The 19,545-nt window shown below is 53.2% G+C and overlaps 1 protein-coding gene across 2 annotated transcripts in view; it reads right to left on the reverse strand.

Moving 5' to 3' along the window:
- The window catches only part of CLUH (clustered mitochondria homolog), a 32,496-nt gene extending 14,289 nt beyond the window's left edge, over positions 1-18,207 (reverse strand). The window contains exons 1-10 of one of the 2 annotated variants that reach the window (XM_015881152.2): positions 18,025-18,207; positions 8,485-8,681; positions 6,864-7,035; positions 6,577-6,720; positions 6,257-6,384; positions 5,468-5,622; positions 4,688-4,813; positions 3,510-3,657; positions 2,427-2,519; positions 989-1,683 (exon numbers count right to left, since the gene is read on the reverse strand). In XM_015881152.2, the coding sequence (XP_015736638.1) occupies positions 989-1,683; positions 2,427-2,519; positions 3,510-3,657; positions 4,688-4,813; positions 5,468-5,622; positions 6,257-6,384; positions 6,577-6,720; positions 6,864-7,035; positions 8,485-8,681; positions 18,025-18,142 (1,976 nt within the window). In that variant the 5' untranslated portion in view covers positions 18,143-18,207. Of the gene's footprint in view, positions 1-988; positions 1,684-2,426; positions 2,520-3,509; positions 3,658-4,687; positions 4,814-5,467; positions 5,623-6,256; positions 6,385-6,576; positions 6,721-6,863; positions 7,036-8,484; positions 8,682-10,888; positions 11,622-18,024 lie in introns of those variants that run through there. The other variant, XM_015881151.1, reaches the window with a different exon arrangement.
- Between the last annotated feature and the right edge of the window lie 1,338 nt (positions 18,208-19,545).

Below are 19,545 nucleotides of genomic sequence, written 5' to 3' on the forward strand. Positions count from 1 at the left end.
TCAGAGCTGGGGTAACAGGCCACCCAGTTTCTCTCTGCAAAGGCACAACTGACCCTCTATCAGTGAGCTTTCTGAAATCAGAGAGTGCATGATTCTAATATCTTCCATTAGCATGTCAGAAGAGACAAAGTGAGCTGTCATTGCATATCACAATGGGAAACTCATCTCCTTGCAATACCAGCAGACAGCTCATGGTAGCTCTTACTGCCAAACACACAGAACTGACACATGAAATCCAGCTGTAATTTTACTACAAAACCTGAGCACAGGGAGCTTTGCAGGCCATGCAGCAGCAGCCTCCAGCCATGGTCCTGCTGGTCTGGAACCTCTCCCAAGCAGAAGTGAAGGTGCCTGTGGGCACAGGGCAAGATGGCGCAGGGTGTTGGCTGCAGAACTGGTTGCTTAGTGGGCAGAGCTCCTCTGGCAGGAGCTGAGGGCTCATCTTCCCAGCAAGTGGAGCACAGACTCTGACTGTCTGTGGTAGCAGAACACCCTGCAGCCCCCGACATGGGAAGCAGCAGCATTACCCCGTGCATCTGCACCACATGACTGCCTGCTCCCAGAGCTCCAGCTCCCTCTCCTGCACTGTATGAGCCCAACACCAACACACTCCACCACAGAACTCCCCACAGCAGTTCCTACTGGTCATTTTTTTCAGCCTTTAGTGAAAAATGTAGTGTTTGAGATGTCTGGAAAGCCTTAAAAAGCAAGCATAAATCCTTCCCATTCCCCAGATATAAGGTGACCAGAGCATCTGCAGAGAAGGGATATGAAACATCAAAACAGATCTGGAGACTAAAGAGCAAACCACTTCTTCCCCAGTTCCCTACAGCCCTGTCAGAATCTCTACTGTTCCACCTCTCATTAAGTCAGCCTCTGTAATTGCACCTGCAGGGCCAAGCAATGGGTAAATCAGTTGCCTGCTCCCAAGAGCTCTGACTTTGACCACCACCAGTTGCAAGTGGAAGACGCGGGGAGCTCAGCTCACCTGTGCTCTACAAAGGCATCAACAAGCTCTTGCCGGAGACAGCAAAGCTTGTGTCTGTGCTGCTTGGGGAACCCCATTTTCTTACATTCCTCTGGCATTTCCTCCCCTTCAACAGGTAAGAAGTTTAGATCTGGAGGGAAAGTGCGAAGCAGGTCCAGAATGTAGTGACGCCCATCATTGCCAATAATGCCTTTGCACTCCACTGAGGAGCACAGCTCCACCTCCTCGTTCTTGTCATTCAGGACTTTGTGCTTCTGAATCTTAAGCGGTCTGCTGGTCTTCTCTAGCAGCTCCAGGTACTTAGGATGTGAGACAACTGTCTTGCCAAAGTCTATTGACCCATAGATGACACTCTGTTCCTGTTCCCTTTCCAAGATCCCAGGAATAATAGACTGAGCTGTCACTCTGTAACCTCTATAATCCACCACTACAGTCCCCAGGGTGTACAGCCCTTCTACATCCACAGCGTTATAAGTCCGCACACCATTGAGATCATTGGTAGGTGCTACATAAGCAGCAACATCCCCACCAAAGTCCTTGTAGTGGTCACGGACATCAAAGCCCAGACTGAAGAATATATTGTTCCAGATGAACATCTGCATCTTGGTCTCTTCACTGGGGTTGATGGCCATGACATTGCCATCAATGACAGCCATGGCACCTCTTGTTGCTGCTGCAGTGAAGTCACTATGAACCTGGAGGTAGCCAGAAAGAAAGTCAGGTAAGAAATGGATAACAACCTCCCCACACCTCGCCCTCAAAGCTCTCTGAAAATCTCTTTGCTCCTCACCTCCTCGTGGCCCTCCAGCAGGCAGGCAGGTCAGCTGGCTTTTGCTCTTGTGAGCCTGGCCAGTGGCTTGGATACAAGCTCCAGGAGCCAGAGCATTAGGGATCCCCATGGCTCAGTCTCATGAGCTCTCTGCTGAGGAGGGTTTAGTTTTAATCATATATCCCTGCTGCTGCTCCTCCTACTCGCTTGAAGGAGGACTGGATCAAACACAACAGTGGAGGACTAAGAGGAGACCATCTCATGGTCAGCTGGGAGACATGGGGGCAAGGACTACAATTCTTCCCTGCAGAGCTGGGAGCAGAAGGCAAATATTGGTCAAGCACTGGAACAGGTTGCCCAGGGAAGTCCTGATTAGGGTGGAGTCCCCATCCCTGGAGGTATTTAAGATATGTGGACATGGCACTAAGGGATATGGTTTAGTGGTGGGATTTGCTAACTCAGATTGATGGTTGGATGTGATGATCCTGAAGGCCTTTTCCAACCTAGATGATTATACGATTTGTGAGAGAGAACAAGACCTCTTAGCTCACAAAAGGGGACTCCCATCTTGCAGTTTCTACAGTGCAAGCCTGGGTGAAATGTCTAGGTATGACATGGGCAGCAGGGAAGGGGCTGTGTAATAGAGTTGCCTGCAGATCCCGAAGTTACCTTGAAAATGGCTCGTTCTCTCAGCAGCCTTTCAGGCAGGTTCTTGCGTGGCAGCTCTCGTGTGGTCTGCAGCTCCTCGTTCCAGTCTCTGGTCTGAAAGAGTCAAAGCCTTGTGGGAAGCAATATGTGCTGCAGGTGGATGCTGGCAAGCCAGCATTTCTCATTTACCAGGGAAAGGAGAAGGGAAGAAGGGAAGAAGGGAAGAAGGGAAGAAGGGAAGAAGGGAAGAAGGGAAGAAGGGAAGAAGGAAAGAGGAAGAAAAGAAAGGAAAAAGGAAAGAAGGAAACGAAGAAAAGAAGGAAAGAAGCGAAAGAGAGAAAGTAAGAAAGAAGGAAAGAAGCGAAAGAAGGAAAGAAGGAAGAGAAAAAGAAGGAAAGAAGGAAAGAAGGAAAGAAGAAGCAGGAAAGAAGGAAAGAAGGAAAGAAGGAAAGAAGGAAAGAAGGAAAGAAGGAAAGAACTCAGGCTGCCATGATGTTCAGAGGAAGAAAATTAGCATCAGGATCACCCCTCATGAGTTGACCTCATTCAACATCCATATGGGATAGATCTTGTTAGTCCACATTAGTCAGCACAGTTTATCTGAAATGTCAGATTGCCAACACCAGAGTAACCCAGTGCAGACCTGGTTAGCCAGCACACTGCAACATGGTCACCCCACAGGCACTGCCTACATGCAGCCATGACAGTCTAGCACAGTGCACAGCCTGGAACATTTAACGCTACGAGGCTGCAACTGACACCCATAGAAGAGTATGCTGAGAGACACGAGAGCTTTTCCAGGCCTGACCAGCACAGAGGAACACTGCTGTTTGCAAGGAGCAGCCATGCCAGTCAAAGCAGGGACACAGTTTTATAGGTACTTGAGCTCAGACTCCCACATACTCAGGGAAGCTGCAGTCTTGGTAGCTCAGCCCTCTGTAGTTAAAGATATCATTGAGAACAAAGACTCATGCAAGTTTTCCTTGATGCGCAAAACCCTTTCACAAATACCAAAGGTTTACTTGCTGGTAAAAGTTAACTGGTTCCCAGTGCAGTGAGCAGCAGAACTATTGCTAGGGTTCTGAGAGAGAGTTAGACTGATACCTGTCCAGGTATGTGCTCTTCATAGCCCAGCCTGGAAGTGTATGCATCTTCTGCTCGGACACAGTCCATGGCATGTTCTGCTTGTGGAGCTGTCCAGCTGTACACTTGGAAAGGAGTTGCTATCCTTTCAAAGGGATGTCTCTGAACCCTAATTAGGGAGTGGAAACAATTAGATATTTTCCAAAGGAAGATTTCTTTCTATTCTAAGAGAATTTTCCCTCTGCTGCAATGCCAATTTCTAGCAAACATAGCAAGATCACGTCATTAAACAAGCAGTGATGGCCCTTAATGACTGAGCTGGCAGTATCTCTCAGCCACCATCTAGAGAACAAACTGGGCTCTTTTCATTCCCCTGTCCTCAGCTGTATCTCCCCGGCACACTTCCCATTCAGCACAAACCAGGGGCACATGCAGAGGATCACCACTCCCAGCCATCTCTGTCAGGCTAGCTCTCAGCTTTCGCTGCAGTCTGTAAGGGCTGCATTATAAACAAGCCTATAGCACACGTTCAGTAATGAAGTGAAAAAGCAAGCTTCCCTTAATGGCCTTCTGTGTAATCTGTCTGCTCTCAGCAGGTGCCAGAGTCTCATCTGTATTTACTGCTGGCCCAACAAGCAATGCAGTATAATAATTTTTAAATGGCCGGATAGTTGCTGTGGTGGCTGTGTGGCCACTGCTAATTTCCAGCCCTTGTATGGTGTCACTTTCATCTTCCTAATGAGAGCAGAAGCAGAACTCTTGAAAGCCACACCATGTGCCTGTCAATTTGCATCCTGCTGAGCTGAGGCAGTTCATTAAGCGGACTCTAAAGAATGACAGGCTTCTGCAAAGGATCCACTGTCCTGGAGTAGAATAGATGGTCCCTGCAGCAAGGACAGGAAAATAAAACAACCTATTATTGCTCCTTATTATTACAGGAGCTAAAGGAAATTAGAGAAAAGAAATACGCATTCATGTTTAATCACTCTCTCCACTCCAAGCCTTTTTAAAGCCACCACATATTAGGGTTCCTGATATTTTATGCTTTGGTTTTATTGTATTCAGAGTGAAGTGATGAGGTTATCGGTCTGACCCTGCTCTGCATCAGCTGCTGCTAAGGACAAACCAGCCATGTGCCCCAGCCTCACCAAGCAACATCATACCACCAAAGGTGATTAGAGAAGAAGAAGAGCTGCTACCGTTTCTTCTGCAGAGCAGAGAAGTTTTTTTTGAAGGTAGGGCTGATCTGGTTAAGTAGTTCCACCAAGGAATGACTGAGAAAACTGGGGTTTGCAGGTTTGGGATTGAAGTTGTATGCAGTAGACCTGCAAGAGGAAAGAAACATGCTGTTGTCATAACTGAGACTCATGGTTTCACAGGCAACCATGGAATACAAACTACTTTTTTCCACAAGTCAGGGTAACACAGAACAACCAACTCATAATGGGACACAAAGTAGAAACATGCTCGAGTTTTGTCTTTTTTCAGTGCAGTCACTCTTATATTCCTGGGCACTGTGTAGTAACGTTAACAGTCTCTCACAGGCACTGTTTAGAAAAACAATCCTAGTCAAACCTGTGCCCAGGTCAGGAAGTACTGGCAGACTGCGCTTTTCCTTTAGGGCAAAACGAGCTATTTGCAATGGTCAGGAAGGAATTCCCTCCACAGCTCAAAATACTACCATTAGTTGCTGTCATTATGGGACGTTTCAACTTTCCCTTAAGCATCAGGCATTTATCCACAATAGAGAAGAGGTACCAGGCATAAGTAAACAGCCCAATCCAGTAGAACAACTCCTACAAACCCCATGTGAGCAGTGAATTGAAATAAGCTGCTTTCCACACACACACACACACACATACACAGAAAACAATCAGAGGTAAAAAATCAAGCAGCATGTTTCTTTCCATGTTCTTTTCCGATTGGGTATTACAAGATCTCTGCTGCAGGGCAGGACAGAAGGAATGCTGGTTACTCACTGATTCAAGTAAAATCCTCTCGTGGATGCAGTGATACTGACGTGTCGATCCTCCACTGTGATGACATATAAATACATGAGGTCTCCATGCATCTTCCTGTTACCAGGTGGAGGATTCCAGCCACTCATTGTCAATACCTTTAGGCACTGCAAAGGCTACAGAATACAACAGAAGCAGTTCCTATCAGTAGGAATTAATACCCCTGAGTTACAGAACCATTTGATGTACAAGCCAGACTCCTTTTACCTGCTGCCTTTGCTTGGTTTCACAAACAGAGCTTACCAAAAAATTGGTCTCTAGAATATAGCCTTGCAGTCCACTAATCTGCCCCAATTTGCAGCTTTTCACACATACGACACAGGTAAAAACAGACACTCTGGGACTCTGGACTGCACAAGGCATGCATTTCTTGCTGTACTGGTTTTCAAATGGCAGCTTCTAAAAACGGAATCCAAGTGCAAGGGCATGGGAAACCTAAGGATAATCTGTACTGATCTGCAGATCCTGTTTCCAGGACTTTTTAGAGCAATGCAGCTCTCCCTTCCCTGCTTCCCCTCCCCAGCAAGACTGGCCAATGTTATGCTCTGCAGATGTCCAGACTTTGCATCCAGCATTTTGCACACTAGCTTTTGGACTTTATTCTCTTGGCTAAGCAGTGCTATTCCAGCACTCATTAAGCACCAAGCAGAGCAAATCCCAAAGTCCACCTCAATGCATTTTTCAATCCCTGAACACGTTTGCTGCAAGGTATATGCTGACAGCTGTTGCAATTGCACAGGAGAACTCTACCTTCCAGTCTCTGTTCTGGGGCTGAAGGGCACACAGGGGTCTCTCTTTGCTACCTGGCAGGATATGTTCAGGAGGGGTGCAGTCAATTTGTTCCATTTCAGTACCTTTTTTCTTTCGTTTTCCGCTGTCTACAATGGAGAAAGATGGAAAATCAGTGCTGAAAAACGTACCAATCCATCCTCCAAGCAGAAGTTCTCAGAGTGTTTCTCTGCACTCCTGAGTGAGGTGGCCCAGCTGACTGTTACACTGTGCTTTAATGAAGCAGGGAGTCAGGGGAACAAGAACAGTGACCACACCACATAAGCCTTTTTGCCCCATACCTCCCAGGTCTCCTTCAGTGAAGACACTCAGGAATGACAGAGAATTACAGTCCACACCATTGAAAGCATCTGAAGGGTCAAGACTCTTCAGAAGGTCCCGAATGTGACGCACATGTATCCTGGCCTCTCGCACTGTGTATGGTTCTGATAAGCAGAAAGGGAGGAAAGAAACTGGAATTACACAGATGCTTACTGCTTCAGCACACCATTCTCAACAAGAAACCACAAGGAAGGGCTGCCAGGTTGCCAGAACCACTCCTTGCTCATTCTCTCCCAAAGTAACTTGCCTTCCACCACTTTCAGCAGCGAGCCCTCCTGCAGTCCTTCAATAGTTTTCAGCTCAGCAAAATTATCAAGGACATTGCCATCCAGTTGCAGAGAGAAGCAAGTCCGGTGGCAGGTATCCTCACGGTCCATTAAGACTTGGTGGATCTCTTGCACCATCTCTTGAGGAGAGACCTTATGAAGAGAACAACCCAGCCAGTTATTCTTAGCCAGTTCACCCTCAAGCACGCATCCAAAGAGGACTCAAGAGAACAAACACATTAGGGACATCTCTGCTCTCCTAGCAATGCTCAGCATGTCAGCAAGCTCCAGTGGCAACAGGCATGAAGAGCTGTTCTGGAGTACACGTAAAGGTGTCACCTCTGGCAGGGTCAGCACAAACAAATGTCACAGCCTTGCACTGTGCTGAGCACAGGGCAGGGAAGAAACAGAAGGCGAGGGGAAAACAGGGGTTCATCCCTTATCCATCCACACTGCACATCTGTGCTGAGGATCAGAACGATGTGAGAACAGAAAAGGCCACTTCCTAAACTCACCTGCTGTGGTACCCACTGCATGGTGCTGCCCCTCCAGGCATGTGAACACATGGCTCCAGCCACACAGGATCCATGCTGAACCTGTGGTGCCGGGCTGCTCCCCTGCCTGCCTGCCCTGGCTCCAGCACCACTGACGTTGCTCTCAAGCTACGAGGACTCAGGGTAGTTTACATAAGCCGCTGTAAACAACGTGGCCTGCTATTATTAGCCTATTAAAACTAACAGCAAAAAGGATTTAAAGGAAGAAAAAGCTACCTGAGATACAGCTAGTTCCACAGGGGATGTAACCTCACTGCTCTCTCTGCTGGTCTTGGGGAGATAAGGCTTCCGACTCAAAATGCCTCCCCCCAGATTAAAGACACTTCATCCAAATGGTTTTCGGTGAAGTGCCAAGCAAAACCACAGGATCAGCTGGGCATATAAACGCCTGTCATGGTCTGGCAGCAGGTGCTGTGGCCGTTGTGACACAGAATGCTGCATGCAGCAGAGCTCTGCAGAAAGTGAAGGGGAGCTGTGTCGTTCCCTTGATGTACAGGCAACTGTGTGCCTTCCCCAGACAGCTCTGGCACATGTCACTGTGCCAAACCCAGCTCAGACAGAAGGTGCAACATGCCAAAACCTCTGGGCAGGCAAGAGGTTTTCCCTTCCTGTCAGACCCTTGGGTCACGTTTTCACATCCCTTCTTTAAGACAGCCCAGAAATGGGAAAGTTCTATCCTTGGGGCTCAACTCCATCCCCAAGCCCTGCTGAAATGAACACGGGGCAACTACATCCTGCCTAATTCTACTTCCCACCTACCTCTGTCCACCCAATGCCTGCACAGCCTAAGCCAGACAGCTTTGTGCTCACATCACCTACTCATTTCCTCTAAAAGTCATTGGTTTAGCAGCTTATCTCCTGCACCCTCCATGCTTTGCTGTCTCCCTCTCCACTTAACCCTATCATGAAAACAATAAATCAGGAACCTCATGCTCTGCCCTCTGCGTCCACTAGGACCAGGATCATGAACATCACTCCATGCCTAGTCCTCAGCCTGGGTGCCTCTCCAGCTCCCACTCCTGTCCCCTCCCAGTTGGCAGAGAGGTACCTGCAGGGAGAAGGGCTCTATCCCGGGTGCACAGATCTTGACAGTAAATCCTGTGTCTTGGATGACAATGACCTCCTGGTCGTTCCCATCTTCCCCTGTGTCAGCCTCCTCATGTCCATTTTGCCTGGCATCCTTTTCACCCTTCAGGCTCTCGTGGGGGCCACTGCCGTTGACAAGTGCCACGCCAGGCGGGTGCTCTGGAGAGAGGGACAGAGGTCAGCATAGTGGGGAGGGGAGAATGGCAACCAAACCAGGGATTAAAACCAGGGGATAAAGGCAGTATTTTGTTCTGCAGTTACTATTTACTGGACATAAGTGCACCAAGCAGTGCCCTCTCCTCCCTTTGCAGGATCAACATAGACCCACTTGCCTACAGGGTTTGCACCTTCCACAACCCCTGCATGGAGCAGGGAGGGAGGGAAGCAGGGGGATGGCACAGCTTACAACAGGTTTAGTTTAGTCTTCAGAAGTCTCTTACGTTAAAGAATGGGTGCTCTGCAGCCAGAGGCAGCTGTCCCCTTGCATTGACACACTGTGTAGCTCCAACACACCTCTGCAGTACAGCTGCTCAGCTGCAGGCAAAGCAGTGTCACATGGAATGCAATACTGTACAGGCACCGGCAGCTCCACACCCTGCATACAGCAAAACCACCCTCCACATTTCCAGAACGTTTTGTGGATACCCCACAGGGCCGGGGCGAGGCTTTGCCTAAGCCATTGCATTCAAGAAAAAGGTGATGACACTTCAAGTGTTCACTTAGATGCGTCACAGGGACTGGGAGCTCTGTATCTCCCTCCCAGTTTCCACAATGGTTTGTTTTCTTTTTAAGTAAGGTGGAGATGTCAGAAGCTGCAGAGCACCCAGAGCAGCCTGCAGCCACCAGGCTGGGCTGGGACTGCTGCACTGCTGCCCCCGCACATGCAGGAAGGAGCCCTGCTGGAGCACTGAGTGCAACCTCCTGCCACACTGCTCCAAAGGCTGCCAGCAGAAATCCAGCTCAGAGACGGCTGGCACAGCTGAACTGACACAGAGTGAAAGTACACCAGGAAAGCTCAGTGAGAGGCAACAAGTAAACAAAGCTACTTTCAGCAGCTTCTGCTGCCTTCAGCACATCAGCAGATGCTGTTCACATTTCCTGTCACTTTGTGTAAGTCCCCAGCCTGAGCTGTTCATTTCTTTGACAGACAAAGCCACGGGCAAGCCAGGCACAGGGCAAGGCTCTGGGGAGCTCCATTGACACCAGAAAGGAGGAAGAAAAGCTCCTGGGAGCGCCAGGAGGGAGAAAAGCTCAGGCACAGGACAGTGCCTGCAACTCAGAAAGCACAGCCTGTGCCTGGAGGTCAGGGAACAGCCCCTGGTGACAGCAGGAACGAGCTGCAGCTGCACAGCAGGGAAAGCAACAGGAAAACAGCAAAACCAAATGCTGAAGCAGGGAGGAGGTGGCACAGACTCCTCGTAGGGAGTACTGAACATGTGTTCACGTGACCTGCATTTTGTACCTGCTATAAAGGCCAAGGGAAAGGATTAGGCTTTGTCCTTGCTCCCAGACAGTGAGCACCCAAGGTGACCACGCTACTTCAGTCCCAGTGCTATTTACAGTGAGACTGCAGGTGTGTGTGTGCAGCTCAATGCCCAGCTCCTGCCTGGTCTGAGCGCTGCTGAGAGCACATGGTGATGGAGAGATCATGGGGAGCTCCAGTTAATAATTCTTTAGCATTCAAACATGTCTTCTCAGCCCAAGTCAGGCATCAGTTTTTTGATGGCCCTGTCAAAATGTACTGTGGCAAGCTGGTCTGCTTTAGAGGGTATGGGAAGTACGAGTATCAAAGGCATTCACTGCCTCCAGCCTTCTTCCTTACATTTAGTAACATGGAAATACAAAAATCAAAGACTAAAATGCTCCCTTTTTCATTACTGAATTTAAGAAAGCGTTTCTTGGTACCAGCCCCAGTTGCATCGTGGCACACAAACCCTGCCATGCTCTTCCCAGCACTGAGCAATATGGTCCCTACCCAGCCCCTCCTGGCTGCACAGGGCTGAGCTCCAGGTGCACACACCAGCCACAGGCAAAGAGCAGGCACAGAACAGCACTGAACCTGTGTCACAGAGGTTCCTTTGCATGCAGCACAGCCATAGCTCCATCCAACAGCTCCTGCTTCTTGTGCTCTGGCTGCAGGAGTCGGTTCACGTTGCAGCCAACCAGTCATCAGCCACATAACCCATCCTCATGTTTGCTAACGAGGGCAAGGAGAGGGTAGCACAGGGAGTACCTCACCACTCTCCTCATCCTCACTCCCACAGACTCTAATGGAACCTCGCCTCCACTCTCCCACCCCACCACGAGCACACATAGTCCCCTGCACACAGGAAACACAAAGCACAGCAGGGCCCCATGCTGAGCACCTAGCAGAAGGAGCTTCCTCTTCTTCCTCCTCTTCTGCTGCTTGGATAGTTGCACTGCAGGGCTAGAGTTCCTGGAGCACTCAGCCCCCCTCCCAGAGGCCTTCTCCCAGCCAAGTGCAGGTGGTGCAGCCACGCTGTGGCCGTGCAGGGCCTTTCCTGTCCTCGCTGACCGGGCTGTGCCGGGGCTCTCTGAAGAGGCAGCGTGCTGTGATTCATTGCCCAACAGCAAGGCTGCACCCGGCCCGGGGCCTGCTGGCTGCAGGCTGCAAGTCAGAACCCCACCGGCTGCCCCAGGCCCCGCACTGCATGCCACACCACAGTCCTCATGTTTCACGTGGCCCTGGCAGGCCGCAGGCAGCACAGCACAGCCCAGCAGCTCCAGCGGCCCTTCCTCAAGGTCGGTGGGAAGGACGGCAGGCAGCGGGGCAGCACCGCCAGCTCCAAAGCAGCTGTTACTGCAGGCTGCGGCCACTGCAATTTCGCCCTCGGCCTTGGGCAGGGCCTGGGCACATCCAATGTGTTCCTGCAGGCCTCCTCCTGCTGCTGCGCTGGGGATGACATCGGGGAATGGCACGGAGCCCCACAAAGCTCCATGTGCATCCACAGAGTTGGCTCCGCTCACTGGGGCCTCCAGCAAGAGGGGTGTGCGCTCATCGGGCGGACTGCAGCCACGCGCCGGCAGGAGCAGGTCAGTGACGCGCCTGCAGCAGTTCACCACCATGCTGTTCCCCATGGTTCCAGCAGCCCAGCTCACACAGCACCGGTCAGAACAGCAAGCTCTGTCTGCAAGTCTCGTCTGCACACATGTACTGAAGTTCCCAGCAGGCACACGGCACAGCTCACCTCCCCAGTCCGGATCTGTCCCACACGGTCACTCTGACTCCTAAGAAGATCCTCACACAGGGCGGGGGGGCCAGCAGCACCCCACACTCATGTCCTCCTTGCTGCCCCTGCTCTAGGTCTGCAGCGACCTTCACCCACCACACGTGGCCCTGGTCCCACACGAGGCACAGAGCAGCTCCGCAGCTCCAAGGGCTGTGGCTCTGCTCACACAAGATGGATGTACGTGTCTGCGTCTCCCCAAGATCTTCGGATGTGCTCCAAGTGCAGATGCCACCGATCACCCCGCTCCGTGAGCTCGATATAAATAGACCAGAGCTGTATCAAGCACTGTACTGATGCAGCATGGGACGGGTGCTCCGGCTGTGCCAAACTTGTTGGCAGGGAGACGCATTGAGTTACAGGAGGAGGATGGCTGCAGGGTCCTCGGCTGGGGCCGGCCGCCCATACTGAGCAGGCAGCACAAAGGGGCTGGGCAGCAGCAGCCAAGTTTTCCCAGACACATTTTCTGTCCTCTCACACTGCTCTGCCATATCAAACCAGCCACACAAACACACTGGTGGCCTCCTCCATCCACTCCTCTCTGCTGCTTCTGTAAATCCCAGCAACCAACGCTGGGATTACAGAGCTTGAGCCCTGTGTAAGCAGTGAGTGCTGGGGCAACCTGTGCACACATGGCCCCTCTGGAGGGACACCACACCCCCCCCTGCTGAGCAGCACAGCTCTGTCCTCAGCAACGATCACGGTCCCAAAGCCAGAATGGAACCAGATGTGCAGAGCTCATGTAACCCCTGGCTCCCAGGAGGAGACCCCCAGCAGAGAGCCCCAGGAAGGCCGAGGCTGCCTGCAGTGCCTCGTGCTCCAGCACCAACATGCTGAGAAGAGCAATGGCTGGCTGAGAGCAGAGCGGGGCTCTCACATTAAACCCCTGTCTGGCCTCTCTTCCTCTGTTTTAAGAACAGAAAAAGGAATCAGGAAAAATCTTTCCCACTCAAATCCTTTCAAGCCCTCAGAGTTACCCTCCCAGCCAACAGGGCAGCCTCAGCTACGGCCGATGTCCTCCTCCAAGAAGAGCTGCTCTCCTCAAACAACTCCACAGCATGAGAGAAGCTAACCTTGAAATCGCGGCAACATGAAGTCTGTGACCTCGGGAGCTGGCATCAGGTCTCAGGTTACATCTGCATCTACAACCCAAAGTACTCCCGATATTTTTGAAAGAGTTCAATGCACATACAGTGCCAACTCTCTCCTGGCCAGGGACAGTCAGGGTGCCCGCAGGTCTGAGCTGCCACAGGCAGAAGCTCAGTGCAGCGTTACATTTCAAAGCAGATCACCTGAACTGCAATTTGTTGCAATTAATAAAATCACTAACTTTAATGACAATGCATCATTACATTTCAGCAGAGCTTACTTCACCCCATAATATCCACGTAAACACAGTATGATGAGCAGCTTTCACACCCATCAGCTGAAGACGCGCTGGTTCTGAGGAGGAGGCCACATCCAACGAGTGGCTGATGCTGTGCAATAGCTCACATGGAAGATCCACAGAGATAAAAGACATTAAGGAAAAGCAATACGACTCCATCCCGTATTAGTGATGCAATGGGATTTAATGATGTAGAAATAAGACTGCCAGTGTTCCTTGTGCTCAGAAAGCACACTGCAGAACAACTAAGCCACCCATATTCAAATAGGATTATGTGCACCTCTCCCACTCCCGCCCTCCTGCTCTGTGCAGAACTGACCCAACCACAAGCTGACACTGCAGGAGCACCATGCAGGGCTGTGCAGTAATGGCCCCAGAGGGGCTTCCTTCATGGGCCTCACCCAGGAGGGGCCAAAGCTCCTTATGGCAAGAGGTCTGCTCCAGGAGCACCAGGAGGATTTGCTGCAACCAAAATGAGAGTGAGAGCACTGCACGATGGCTTTAGCACGAGAAAGCTCCTGCTGGTCTAGCAAATGCAAATTTAGTTTTAGCCTAATAACAAATTAATCAAAATTAATAGCTTACTGAATCCAAATAAATTGACTAAATGAATAGCCTCTAGGATCACAGATAGCCCCAGTGGAAATGTTTTGGTAGCAGAACACACAGCACAGCCACCCTCAGCCCCTAGAGGAAGCCACAGCTTCCCAGAGACCTGCAGTGCTTCCCCAGCACAACAAGCACTGCTTTCTGTAAGAGCCCACAGTGAAGGGTTAGAGCTGCTCTCTGGCTGTCATTAAACTTCAATCGGCTTTAACCCACCTGCGGGAAGAGCTCTAAGCACTGCCCTTAGATCTCAGCAGCCCCACACCACATTTGCCCGACATGGGGAGCATGGCAAGGCCACAGCTTGTCCTGAGAGCCCATGGGGAGCAAGAGGGGCAACCACTCAGCATGAGCATCCAAATAAAAACCTGGCCACACAGACCTACAGAATCTAAGCCACACTTCAGACTGACTCCAAGCTCTGTGGCATTTTGTGTTTCTACCAATAACTGCTTCACAGCCCCAAGGCATTCACAGGTCTCACAGCTACAGCACTTCAAGCCACCAGAATACAGCATGCTTTGCACCCTGTACTGCCCCACTGGTTCTCTGAAACAAATTTAAGCCCACTCAATAAGCTTTTTGTCTGGCCAAAACTTCAGAAACGTTGTTCTGAAAGGAGTGAGGTGATTGCTTCAGATCACTGCAGCAATTCAACCAACACAGGCTGGGAGCAAAGACTAGACTGGAGACAAAGGGCAAAGATCGACACCAAGAGAAACAGCAAGGTTACAGCTGAAGCAAAGAGAAATACAAAGTAAAAACAGTGCTGTTTTTAAAACATGCCCTTACTTTAATGTTACTTAGACACAAGGAATAGCCCCACGCTGGCCTTTTCCCTCAGACTGCTCTGGTGTTCATTCCTGCAGTGTGGATCAATTTCCCCACTCAAGATGAAGGTTCATCACCTCTAAAAGTGCATTTAAGCTGATATATCATAAAAACACCAGGTAACCTCTCGTTTTGGAGTCAGAAATGTTAAAACAAACCAACAAACAAAAAGCAGATGTGCCTCCAAAGCACCACTACCTGCCCAAAAGCCACCGCCACCCAACAGCCAATGCAGCGTCAGTGCTGTGTGCAAACACTGCCCCACGGACTGGTTTTACTCTTCAAATGCAAATAATGAAATGCATGAACTTCAGACCTTTAAAGCTTTTAGAAATAACAACTTTCTAGTACAACTAATGCAGCATGATGCAGAGAAGCAAGCGGGACGCTGCCAAGTTCAGTCATTTACAGACTGCTAAGTCAAACAGTTCTCTGCAACACTAAGTTGTTTTTACTGTGCAGAAGGCAGCCATGTGCCCGCAGCTCTCTGTGTGCATATTCCTGACCTACTTCCACTTTCCAGCTGGGAAACCCTGGAGCAATGCTGCTGGGGGAGAGCTGAAAGCTTCTGGCTCTCAGAAGGAGCTCAGGGCCACCCCCAGCAGAGCTGCACCAAATGCTACCCCTTGCTCAGGTCCCATCCCCATCACACAGGTGTTGCTGTTTTCACAGCCCTTTCCTCTGCCTCACAGCATGATGGTCCAGTTCTCCCCCTGAAGTGTTACAACCGCACATTAGAAAACCCAGCCGTCAGCAGTTCCACCCCTTCCAAACCACAAGCAAACCTCCAAGGTCAGACAGACAGAGACGGCAGATCCCCGATTAGGAACCTGCGTTCTGACTTTGCTGCTAACAGACAACAGCACTACCTGCACAGCAGTTCTCCATTACTATCTTCATTCTATGCTCTTTTAGCAGAGAAGGAAAATGAATACATATGTGGACTGGAAGAAAAGGGACAGGGCCTTTTTTCCTTTTAAAAAGCCAATCTCCAGGCAAGGCACTGACAAAGACTATGCCAGGTAGACACTGCTAACCTGCACATGAGACAAGACTGTTCTGAAGCACTCACAGCTGCAGTAACAAAAATAGTCCAAAAGTGCTGCTCACAATTGCTGTCTTTTGATCTTGCGCTAGTTAACAAGAGAGGTAATTTAACCCATAACTACTCTTACTGAAAATCACTGCAGGAACCCAAAGTGTTTGTGTATTTCTGCTCCCAGGAGGATGAAGCGGACCAGCATGTTTGTCTGTTTGGAGGTGCAGGGGGCAGTCACAACTCTCTTGACACTTTAGAGGCAAAAGAAAACAACCCCCCAGTCTTGATTCTTAGCACAACAGAAGGTTATACCCTGTTAGCCAGGAGCCCATACCCAGCACAGCCCCAGCAGCCACCCCTCTGTGCAGTGCAGCTGCCAGGACCCTGATGAGCAGTGCAGGGCACATGGGGATGGAGCATACCCCTGCGCTGCCCAGAGCCCTCTGGCTGACACAGGAGAGAGCTTTACCTCTCCCAGGGTCCAGCTCATGCTGAGCAGGGATCATACCTTGTAACTTTTTAACAGGAGCTGCGCTTGGCATCCATTTGAATAAACGGCGCGTGGGGGTTGGGGGAGGCTCTCCCCCATAGACTTGAATTCCTGCCAACCTCAAACACCAGTGAACTTTGCTTTGAGTGACAAACTTCAAAAAGTCACCTCATCACCATACAAACAGGGAAGAGAGGCAGCAGCAGTCCCCTGCTCAGCCAATGTGACCTATAAGGAGCAGCCACGCAGTGCCATGCTTTTACCTTTCTTCTTGTGAGTTACAGAGCAGAGCAGAGCAGCAGGCCAAGCTGCAGAGCAGCACTTCACAGAATCACAGAATGGTAGGGGTTGGAAGGGACCTCCAAAGCTCACAGAGTCCAAACCCCTGCCAAAGCAGGTTCCCTACACCAGGTCGTGCAGCTCAGTGTCCATGAGGGTCTTGAATATCTCCAGAGAAGGAGACTCCACCACCCCCTGTGCAGCCTGTTCCAGTGCTCCGACACCCTCACTGTAAAGAACTTCTTGCACACATTCATGCAGAACTCCCTATGCTCCAGTTTCTGGCCGTTTCCCCTTGTCCTGTCTCCAGGACACTCAGCTCCTGGTACTACCTGAAACAGGATGACCAATGGTGCCCAAACCCTGATGCAGTGTCCCGATCAGGGTGCAGAGCTGCCCCCTCATTTATGTGCAGTTGGGGCCTTAAAGAGTCAAAGCATGCAGCATTCAGCCAAGATCTCTCACGAGCTACCTGCTCTTCCCAGGAAATCCCACATATCTGCTTTTGAGCATTCTATGAAGTGACACATTCTTGCAGTTCATGTTTTCAGGGCAGTTCAGCTGCCTCTCACCTGTTACAGACACCACCACACTGCGACACCAGCCCCAGCAGAACTCAGTTTAGAAGAGCACACGAGGCGAACTGCACCTTTGTGGCCCAAGATAACTCCTCTACGAGATTATCGCTTACAGGCACAAACGCATCCCTCTGCAGTCACCCTGTGGTCACCAGCACCCAGTGACCTCATGGCAGCCCGCAGGGCCCAGGCAGACCCCAGCCAGGCAAGGCAGCAGGATGGGACACAGACCGCGGCACAGCCACACGAGGCTGCACACAGCGCACAGCTCCGGCGCTATGGGACGGGCACTAGGCTTCGTGCGCAGGGTCCCGGCCCGCAGCTGACCTCGGGCACGAACGGGGCTGCGCGGGGCCGGCCCGGAGCGCACGGCTCCCAGCGCGGCACGGCGCGGCCTCCCCAGCGCTCCGGTCCAGGCCCGCACCGAGATTCTCTGCCCGGGGATGGCCGGGAAGGCCCCGCTGTCCCCCGCCCGGCCCGGACGGCACCGGGAACCCCCGCGCCGCTGCCTGCAGACCGAGTCCGGGGAACGAGGGCCCCTCCCGGCTGCCTCCCACCCCCCCCGGGCGCGCCGCGCCGCGTCCGTTGAAGGTGACCTTCACGGGGCCGGGGCTCCCCGTGCCGCCGCGCCGGGACGGAACGCGCCCGGCCGCCCCCGCCGCTCCCGGCCTCCGTCTCCCGCCCGGAGCGGGGCCCAACCGCACCCCCCGACTCCGCCGCTCCCTCCGGCCCCGAGCGCAGCCCCCGCGGCGCCGTACGAGGAGGCCCCGCCGCCCCGGGCCGCCTTCGCAGCGTCCCCCCGGGCTGCCCGGCTCGGACCGTCACGGCCGGGCCAGGAGCGGAGCGGAGCGCGGCGGACAGAGCGGACACCGCGCGCGACGACCCCGGGGCCTCCGCGCCCGCACCGACGCGGGCCGGGCCGCGGCTCCTTCTCCGCCCGCCCCGCGCCTCGAGGCGGCGGCACCGCGCGGCGACCCGGCCCGCAGCACGCGATCCGTCCCGGCCGCCCCCACCGGCCCCGCCGCAGCCCCCCCCCCACTTTACCGGGCCGCTGCTCGGCCTCCGCCTCCCTCCTGCCGCGCGGTCCCGGCTCCTGCTGCTCTCCGCCCTGCGCGGAGGCCGGCACGGCGGCCGGCGGCATCTCGTCCGCTTTGCTGACCATGGGCGCCCCGCGCCGTGCCCGCCGTGTCCCGTCCCGCCGCGCCGCGAAGGACAGCGCCGCTCCGGCCCACGTGGTGCGGCGACCCCGCTACGGCGCGCGGCCCGGGACCAACCTCCGCGCCGCCCGTAACGCCTTAAAGGGGCCGCGCCGCGCGAGGCCGGGGGCGGGGTGGGCTGCGGCGGGGCGGCCTCGTCGGAGCGCGGTGCGGGGCGGTGGGGCCGGACGGGCCGGGGTGGGGGCGCGGCTCCTCTCTGCCCGGCGCTGCTGCTTCTCAGCGGGCCTGAGAGCCCGCACGGAGCGGCACGGAGCGGCCCTCGCCGCTGGGCCGCCCTTTAGGCCGCTGCCGACCTTCCCGACGCCCGCAAGGTCGCGGCCGGCTCCGCGCGGGACTCGGGGGCTGCGGTGCCGCCGGAGCGCGGCGTGTAGGCACCGGGGGGTGACGGACGTGCGGGACCGGGACGCGGGCGGCCCCTTCCTCGGCACTGAAAAGCAAGCGGCCAAAAGCCAGTTCCCCTCGGTTTGTGTCCTTTGGACGCCGCGCTACGAGTCGGGCCGGGAGCAGCGGCACCGGGCTGGGACTGAGCTGTGGGGCTTCCGGGAGCGCAGAGCTCAGCCGGCCCGCGGCTGCGTCCCTGGGACGGGCGTGGAAATGGACACGAGGACAGGGCCGGGTGTTGGCACGAGCACATCGGCTTCAAGCCGTGTCAGAGCTGGAGCCCGGGGCTGTGAATGGCGTCAAGGAGAGCTCCCCGAGCAGCCTGCCTGGTGCACTGTGCAGACTGTGGGGCTGCATCTGCCATAGGCCTGTTGTGAGTCTGTGCAACACAGTGTGTTCCCTCCTTGGAGAGCACCGAGAGCTGCAGCACGGGGGAAGGATGATCAGTGCCCCAGTGCTCCAAGTCCACCGGGCTGTGCACAGTGCACAACAGCAGCAGTGATTGCAGGAGCAGTGCTTGGCTGTTGGTCTGCATGCGGGAGTTGCCAGCACGCTGTGTTTTATATATATCAGGTTATGTTTAACAATGGAGCGTTATTGCTACGCATCCATTTCCAGTCTAATTATTAAGCTTTATGTGTCAACGTTACACATTGCTTGTTCCACACAGAGCACGTAGGTGTCAGCAGTTACACTCCTGACAGTCTGTGTGTGTCCAGATACAGAGCTCTGCAGCACAATGTACAGCTACATTAACCGCTCTGACTCACGCAGAGCAGCTCTGAGCAACCCAGTGATGGGGCACTGCTCTGCACTGCTCTGCACTGCAGCAGGGGCTGGGGGCAGCTGGGCCCCCTGCACACGTGGGCCCTGCAGGTGCTGCCTGGGGCTCCCTGATGCTCCATGCACCCATGGCCCAGCGCACCCAGCAGCATCCCACAGGTTAAACACAGGAGCGCTGCCTTGC

Source organism: Coturnix japonica, chromosome 19 (assembly GCF_001577835.2).
Source record: "Coturnix japonica isolate 7356 chromosome 19, Coturnix japonica 2.1, whole genome shotgun sequence".
NCBI classification, from domain to species: domain Eukaryota; kingdom Metazoa; phylum Chordata; class Aves; order Galliformes; family Phasianidae; genus Coturnix; species Coturnix japonica.